The sequence below is a fragment of the Orycteropus afer genome, unplaced genomic scaffold (assembly GCF_000298275.1).
Source record: "Orycteropus afer afer isolate SDZICR_OR568_19922 unplaced genomic scaffold, OryAfe1.0 scaffold01020, whole genome shotgun sequence".
Lineage (NCBI taxonomy): Eukaryota > Metazoa > Chordata > Mammalia > Tubulidentata > Orycteropodidae > Orycteropus > Orycteropus afer.
In genome coordinates, this window is record NW_006922607.1 from 146,253 (window position 1) to 155,350 (window position 9,098).

General features: G+C 35.6%; 1 protein-coding gene across 1 annotated transcript in view; it reads left to right on the forward strand.

Annotated features, from left to right (window-relative positions):
- The window catches only part of MPHOSPH8 (M-phase phosphoprotein 8), a 166,923-nt gene that overhangs the window by 66,049 nt on the left and 91,776 nt on the right, over positions 1-9,098 (forward strand). The window contains exons 2-4 of the mRNA XM_007958569.1: positions 1,956-2,111; positions 5,212-6,054; positions 8,049-8,148. Coding sequence (XP_007956760.1) covers positions 1,956-2,111; positions 5,212-6,054; positions 8,049-8,148 — 1,099 coding nt within the window. The remainder of the gene's footprint in view (positions 1-1,955; positions 2,112-5,211; positions 6,055-8,048; positions 8,149-9,098) is intronic.

Below are 9,098 nucleotides of genomic sequence, written 5' to 3' on the forward strand. Positions count from 1 at the left end.
TCCTTGGTAAGATTTAGTCCCAAGTGGTTTTTTGTTGGTTTTTTTTTTTTTTTTTTAATTTTTTTGGTAGCTCTTGTAAGTGGGGGAGCTCAGGTGGTGTAGTGCTCAAGGCATCTGACTGCTAATGAGAAGGCTGGCAGTTCAAACTCACCAGCCACTCCTTGGAAGGAAGGTTGGACAATCTACTTCTGTGGAGATACCGCCTTGGAAACCCAACGAGGGGTCTCTATGAGTGGATTGACTTGATGGCAGTGAGTTTGGCTTGGAGTTTATAGATAGATAGATAGATTTCCTTATTTCTTTTTCAGCAATCTCTTTCCTGGTATGGAGGAATTCAACTGATTTTTGGATGTTGATCATCTATCTTGCCATGATGCTAAATATCTCAATTAGTTCCAGTAGATTTTTATCTGAGTCTTTTGGGTTTTCTAGGTATAGTATCATCAGCACATAGGGTTAGTTTGACTTTTTCCTTACAAATTTGGATGCCTTTTATTTCCCTTTCTTGTTCTAGGCAGTAATCTTTATGGGAGCAGATCACCTGGTCTTCTCTCCTGTAGAACTCCTGTATTGGTGTGAACCACAGACCTTTCACAGACCTTTTGATTAAACAAAAAAAAAAAAAAAAAAAACCACCAAACTCACTGCCATTGAGTCAATTTGACTCCTAGTGACCCCTCCTTGGGTTTCTGAGGCATTATCTGTACGGAAATAGATTGTCCAGTCTTTCCAAGGAGTGGCTGGTGGATTTGAACTGCCAGGCTTCTGGTTAGCAGTCAGATGCCTTAGGGACTACGCCACCAGAGTACTCTTTTCATCATGAACCAAAACCAAACTCACTACTGTCAAGTTGGATCTGACTCATAGTGACACCCCCCCCCTTTGGTTTCTAAGGTAGTATCACTATGGAAGTAGCTTGCCCAGCCTTCCTTCCAAGGAATGGCTGGTGTGTTTGAACCAACAGCCCTCTCGTTAGCAGTCACATGCCTTAGGTACTACGCCCCCAGAACTCCCTTTTTATTATAAGCGGCCACTTACTGTACCTCAAGGGCTTCAAATGGATGGATGGATACATAGATAGATAGGAGAAGGAAATAGATCAAAGTGCTTTCAGTATTCCTGGGTAACTTTCATTTGGTTGTTCTTTGTTTCACTGTTTTTCTAAAACTACGTAGTTCTTATATAATCAGAAAAGGCTTTCAGTCTTTGATTTATTATAAAAAAAAAAAAAAAAGCCTTTGATACAATATTAGTGATTTGGGTGAAAATTTACAGAACAAATTGGTTTTTACATTCAGCAGTTCATGCACATTTTGTTTCATGACATTGATTGCAATCCCCACAATGTAACCAGCACTCTGCCCATTTCTTCCCATTATTCCCCTTTATCCTCTTTCATATACCTCCTTACCTTTTGAGCTTTATTCTTGTGCACATGCTACCCTGTTGATCTCTTAATGTTGATAGTTAAATAAGTACATACTTCCCTGTTGTTACTGATCACCTTATTAATCAAAAAAACCAAACTCACTGCTGTCAAGTCGGGTCCGACTCATGGGTTTCCTAAGTGGTATCACTACAGAAATAGATTGCCCAACCTTCCTTCTGAGGAGTGGCTGGTGGGCTAGAACCTCCAGCCTTCTGATTAGCAGTCAAATGCCTTAGGCACTAGGCCACCAGAGCTCCCGTTCATCCTCATAGGCCTTTGTATTGTTTGGTTGAAAATTAAGCCGTAGGGGTGAATTCAGTTCCAGACTTGAAGCATGACTAAGGCAGTTCTATTTTTTCTTAACCTCCTTGTTTCAGGATATGAAACATATATACTTTAAGTTATGTTATATTAATCTCTGTTGAAATGTAGTTTTCAAGTTCTTTCTTAACAGTTGGTATGTTTTTGAATATTTAATCAAGTGAGGAATATCCTTTATTGTGCCTGTTTTTAATTTATTCAACAGGGTAAAATCCTTTACAAAGTTCGATGGAAAGGATATACATCAGATGATGACACCTGGGAGCCTGAGGTTCATCTTGAAGACTGTAAAGAAGTTCTGCTTGAATTTAGGAAGAAAGTTGCAGATAACAAAGCTAAACCAGTCAAGAAGGATATTCAGGTATCATGTTTTGTCTCTTATTTCTTATGTCAGATGTTTCTGCTAGTTAAAGTTAATAAACCAATTTGTAGATTACATTATAAATTTTGATCATTTCAGATTCACAGGCTAATTATCCAGATCCTTTGTTTTTTTCTTCTATTCCCAATTCAATTCTCAGCAGTTGCACTGATTTTTTTTTTTTTTTAGTAGTTTTCTTGACGATAGAAAAGAGTAAATAGATCAAAGGAACCCAGATAAGTCAGCTTTCTGTCATCAGCTGTTTGGAAAGGTTTGATGGTGGGCTAGACTGCATTAATATTAAACTAATGTGCACATTTGGTTTAAGAGTTTTCCTCTGTGGGTTTTTCCTTTTTTTTTTTAGCCTTGATTCTCTTCTTTCATAATAGTTGGGTTTATGAATTTTTAACTAATTTTCTCATTTAACTTTTCATATAAATTTTATTTGTAGCTTCTTTTTATAAATGGGAGCTCTGGTGACGTACAATAAACCAACTTTTAGTGTTTTTAGTTTGTTTTTTGATTTTTTCATTAGAAATACCTAGTATTGTTTTTAGAATAGTGGAGGAGATCTTAGCTTTTTTTTTTTTTTTTTTTTAATTGTGATTTGGGTGAAAGTTTTACAGAACGAATTGGTTTTCCATTCAACAGTTCATACACATTTTGTTTGTGACACTTGTTGCAATCCCTACAATGTAATAGCACTCTTTCTACTTCCTCCCTGTTTTTATCATTTCTCTTTGTCATTCTTTCCTATCCTTTCCTGCCTTCTGAGCTTTATCCCTGAGCAAATGCTATGCCATTTTGATCTCCTGTGGTTGATTGTTATAAGCAGTGTGTACCTCTGTGGAATTACTGTTCCCCTTGTAGGCCTGTCTGCTCTTTAGCTGAAAGTTGAGCTGTGAGACTTGAAGGGATTAAGGACTATAGCCCCAGGGGTTCTATCAGTTTCTGTCAGATCAGTAAGCATAGTCTTTTTTTTATGACTTTTGACTATTGTTCCACATTTTTCTCCCACTCTATCTAGGACCTCCTATTGTGATCCATTTCATAGTGGTTAGCAGTTGTAGCCTCTAGTTCATTTGGTCTCAGCATCGTGGAGGCTGGGGTTCATGTGATTCATTATTCCTTGGACTAATTGTCTCCTGTGGCTTTGATTTTCTTTACTCTTCTTTGCTCTGGACAGGGAGAGACCACTAGTGCTACCTCAGATGGCTGCTCACAAGCTTTTAAGACCCAGTTGCTACTCACCAATAAAGGATGTAGAGCATTGTCTTTGTGAACCGTGTTATGCCAGTTGACCTTAGTGTCCCCTGATTATGGTCCTGAAAATTCTTGGGTATTAAAGTCTATATTTCAAGGTGTAGTCTTGCTCCCCTCTTGCCTTATAGCTTGAGTTTCAACCACATTTTTGAAAATAACTAGTGATTCTTTTTTTAAATGACCAAAACAGTATTAAAATCTAGTTTTATCTGTTTGTAGTGGTTTTTACTAATAACAGAAGCAGCTCATATTTACTCAGCACTTATATTATTTTGAACCAAATATGAGGTACATACTTTATATAAATTAAGATGAGAAATTGAGGTTTAGGTAAGTTAAGTAACTAGCCCCAGTTCACCTGCTTAGTAATAATAGAGCCAGGCCACCTAATGTGTTAGCTACTGTGTTAGTTTGCCTTTGGTTTATATTATAGCTTGAAATCCATTTGTTGTTGTTGTTATGTGCAGTCGAGTCAACCCGACTCATAGCGACCCCTCCTTGGGTTTCCGAGGCAGTATCACTACGGAAGTAGGATTGCCCAACCTTCCTTCCGAGGAGTGGCTGGTGGGTTTGAACCGCCAGCCGTCTGGTTAGCAGGCAAGTGTCTTAGCCACTATGCTACCAGAGCTCCTGAAATCCATTTAGAAGAGTTAGAAGAGTTAAATTGCCAATTTTTAATTTATGCCATAATGGCAGGGCATTTAATAATGTGGCTCTAAATTACTAAGCAAAATATTCAGTACTTTAAAAATTTTTTAAAGGAAACTAAGCAAAATATTCAGTACTTTAAAAATTTTTGTAAAGGAAACTCCTTACAAAATGAGTTCAGATTAAAGTAGAGACTTCCCCACCCCCAATTCCTTTTGTTAAATATTTGACTTCCCTAGGGTAGATACATATTCCTCCTTCATATTTCTTTCACTAAAAACACTCACATATACATTCAAATTCTTTTACTAAGTGATTGGTTTATATTACTCTCAAAACTTAGATTCTGAAAATGTATTTTTCACTTACTGGCTATAGTAAGAAAATACTTTGATTCTTTAGTTCCTTTTTCATGTTTGTTTTTATTTTAGAATAGGAAAATATATTTTCTCTATGAATTGTTTCAGATTATATAACACAAATCAAATCAATTGAGGAAAGAAGATCAGTATGTAGTCTTGCTTGTTCTGTACATAAATGTGACAAGTTTAAGGACATTATGAGATCCAAGCCTTAAAAAATTTCTGAAGTTGTTGTAGGATTGGTAGCTCTTGTTTAGAAAGTAGGAAACTCAAAAATTATACTTCCTTGGTGGTTTTGGAAATTTTTGAAGTTCACATGTTCTGCATCCCACCATGGATATTGTTCATATCTACTTTTGTTAAGCACCTTCAGCAACACTGACATTTTCTGTCCCCCGTCTGTGTTTATATGGTTTTTTAAATTGATATTCATCATTATCACCAATCCCTGTTTGTTACATTAGAGACATGAATAGTGTTAGATAACTTCAATTGTTATGTTGTTGTTATATGCTGTCGATTTGGACCCAACTCGGAGCAACTCCTCCTTGGGTTTCCAAGGCGGTATCACGGAAGTAGATTGCCCAACCTTCCTTCTGAGGAGTAGCTGGTGGGTTTGAACCGCCAGCCTTCTGGTTAGCAGTCAGGTGCCTTAGGCATTACACTAACTGAGCTCCCTAACTTCAGTTAGGTAAGTAATTATAAGATGATAAGAAAGTGTTGGGAGGGAAAAAATATTTCCACCAGGTTTTATTTGTACTGCTTGTCAAAACCTTTGAAATTGCTGTTAATAAGACTATTTTATTCTTTCTTTTTTAATTTTATAGAGATTATCTTTAAATAATGACATTTTTGAGGCAAATTCTGATAGTGATCAGCAAAGTGAGACAATTTTTTTTTTGTCAAAAAAGACAAAAACATTAAGACATAGAGAGGTGAAAAGCCCAGATAATCTGAAAAAGAAAAAAGCAAAGACTGGGAAACTAAAAGATAAATCCAAATCAGACCTTGAGAGTTCCTCAGAAAGTTTAGTTTTTGATTTAAGGACAAAGAAAAGAATTCTCGAAGCCAAAGAAGAATTAAAGGAATTAAAAAAGCCAAAAAAAGATGACGTAAAAGAAACTAAGGAATTGAAGAAAGTTAAAAAGGGTGAAATAAGAGATTTAAAGACTAAAACAAGAGAAGATTTCAAAGAAAACAGAAAAACGAAAAAAGACAAATGCATTGAATCTCAGTTGGAATCTGAATCAAGTGTACTTAATGATTCCCTTTCTCAAGATGATGACAATGAAGATTTATATTCTGACAGTAAAGAAGAGAAACAAAAGATTAAAAGTATAAAAGATAAATCAGGGCAGGATATAATTGCAGATGTTGTTTATGATAAACAACCAGATGGCAAGGTAAGTGCTGATGAAGATACTGATGTCAGGACAAAGAGGAAAAAGAAGAAACTAAGAAAGACTGAAGAACATAAAGAGAGCAAAAAGCTAGAAAACAATGACCTTTTCTTAGAAAAGAAAAGTACTCATAAAAAGCAAAGAAATCAAGATAAAGGGAAAAGTACCATTGAGTTAGATAAGCCAATACCTGCATCTGCCCAGACACAAAAGACTTCAAAATTAGGTGGGGAAGAGAGAGGCCTTTGGTCTACTGATTCACCTGGAAAGGTAAGCCACTGAGGCAGAGGAGGTGGGGAATAAGTATATTGGAGACTAATGATAGTTAAAAATCTTACAGAATATGGAAATGTTTGGATTAATCCAGTGCTCTTTTGTGTGCTCAAGAAGTTTCACAAGTACATAATGAAGAAGAAGCACTAAAACTGATCTTTTTCTATTATTAGGGAATTAGTTGTTTAGTACTGCGACTAAAAAAGCAAAAAACACGCCATTGAGTTGATTCTGACTCATAGTGACCCCTATTGGGTTTCCAAGGCTGTAAATCTTCATGGAAGTAGATCGCCCCTTCTTCCTTCCATGGAGCAGCTGGTGGGTTTGAACCACTGACCTTCTGATTAGCAGCCAAATGCCCTATCCACTACACCACCAGAGCTCCTTAGTACTGTGACTAGGTATAACAAAAATCCCACTGCTGCCAAGTCCGTTCCAATTCAATAGCGACCCTATAAGACAGAGTATAACTGCCCCATAGAGTTCCAAGGATGTAAATCTTTACAGAAGTAGTCTGCCACAGCTTTCTCTGATGGGACGGCTAATGAGTTTGAACTGCTGCCTTTCCATTAGCAGCTCAGTGCTTAACCACTCTGCCACCTGTCCTCCTGTGACTAGGTATGTTGTTACAAATTCTGAAAATTATCCAGCCTTTGTACTACCTAATTTATCTCTTAGTCTTTTACTTCTTTTCTTTTAAACTAAAGACAACTAAAAAATTGAGGGCTAATTTGTGAGCCTAGTCAGGATTTTTTCTTTCCTCCTTTTTGTCTTTTAAAGGTACTAATATGGTATTTGGCTTTGTGCAGTAAGGCTTTGGTGTTTTACTATCTTTTCACATCCTACTTGGTCTTTTTCCCCAGTTGTCTTAAGAATGTACCTGCTTCTACTTAAATACTACACAAAGTGCATAGGTACATAGGAAGTCTATTAATTCTTACAAAAATATTTTTAATAAGGAGTTTGTCCCGTTATTATTACTAAGGAGGCCTGGTGGCACAGTGATTAAGCACTTGGCTGCTAACTGAAAAGTTGGCAGTGTGAACCCGCCAGCTGCTCTGTGGGTGAAAGATGTAGCCGTGTGCTTCTGTAAAGATTTATAGCCTTAGAAATCTATGGGCCAGTTCTGCTCTGTCCTGTAGGGTCAGTGTGAGTTGGAATCCACTTGATGACCGTGGATTTGGTTTTGGTTGTCCTGTTATTATAAAAATTGTTTTCACTTTTTCAAAATGCAAATATTTTCCAAATTATGAAAGTATTCATATATGCAATATTGTTTATCAAGAGCTATAAAATGGATCATTTTTTTTTTCCCATCCATTATTTCTAGTCTTGGGAATTTGTCTTAGAGAAATCATGTAAAAGAGAAAAAAGCTTTATCATAATACTTATGGCAATATTATTTTCGGTAGTGAGAACTGAGAAGAATCTGCGAATCATGGAGATAATGGTTAATAAATTCTTTGTGTATCATCTTGGGCACTGTTAATAGCCATTACAATTTTAATTATAAAATCAATATAGCAAAAATTGGAAAGTTTATAAAATGTTAAGATAGAGAAAAATACTACACATAATTATGAATATAGCTATATAAAAATACCTATTCAAAGTAAATGAAAAATAATTTTTAAAAAATTATCTGCAAAATAAGGATTGGGAAGGGGCTTGAGGAAATAAAAATAGCATGTATTATAAATGTAGGAGTACATCTAAATATTTTGAATTTTCTTTTTTGGTGGTTTCAATAGTGAATTCTTAAAAGAGAGTGGGAAAACTGGTGTTCAGTTTTGAAAGTGACATTTTGCAGATTACATATTTGAAGGGTAATCTTGATCGAGGAAGCAGTTAATGTGAAAATATATTTAACAATTAGTGATCATGCACATAAAGGCAACTATTTACCTGATGAACCTTTATTTTGCAGTTTGAAATATGCATTGTCAGTTCTCTAGCAGTTCTTGTTTTGCATCTTACTTATATATTTTTAGGAGAAAGAAACCAAAAAGAGTGACCCCAAAGAAAAATACCAGAAAAGGCATGATTCTGACAAAGATGAGAAGGGCAGAAAAGAGCCAAAGGGAATAAAGAGTGAGTGTAAATGCTGATATTGTACTATTAATCTCATCTTCTTTTATATAAAGAGTTTAATTTACTGTGAAGACAGAGTCTCTTTTTTAACCTGTAGTGTTACTGAGCTTGACATTTTCAGTCATGAGAAATTTAGAGCCTTAGAGTAAGTTGTGCTAAACTAATTAATCCATTACCGTGGAGTCAGTCAAACCTGTTATGGGTTGCTTCTGACACATGGTGACCCCATGTGTTACAGAGTAGAACTGTGCACCATAGAGAGCACAGTAAGCTTTATGGAAACAGATCTCCAGACCTTTCTAATGTGATGCCACTGGGTAGGTACATACCTTCATTGTTTATTATAACAATTTATGTTAAGTATCTGTAATTAATTTCTTCCTTCTTTTCACATTATTTTTCCTTGCATTGAATATGATTATGCAGTAGGTTAGAATTACAGAGAGAGAAAAGTAAAAGATAAACTTTTGTTTAATGTATTTGTTGCACGTAACTGTGTCATTTGTATAAATACAATATTGAATAAGCATTTTTGATCACTTCAAGAGAAGCCGTAATTGGGACTATAACACATGTCAATACTAGAACTACTACTCTATTGAAAAATCAACTTTACATTGTTTAAAGGAGCCTCACCTAATAAATATTTTAGTTTGTGGACCACATGTTCTTGTGGAAGCAGTGATTCCAAGAGATGTTTTCCCCCTGGTTTTCTCATAAAAGCTATTACTGAAAAAAAGTATGTAACTGAACTAATATTAAAAGGAGATTTTGGATCTAAGCCTAAGGTGGGACTGAACGGTAATAAGTAGTATCAGGGAGAGGGTTCTGGTAATTGAAAGTAGAAAGGAACAATTGTTTTTTTTTATTAGGATTTGGGTGAAGATTTACAGAGTAAATTCACTTTTCATACAGCAGTTCACATATACTTTGTCTCATGTCATTGACCA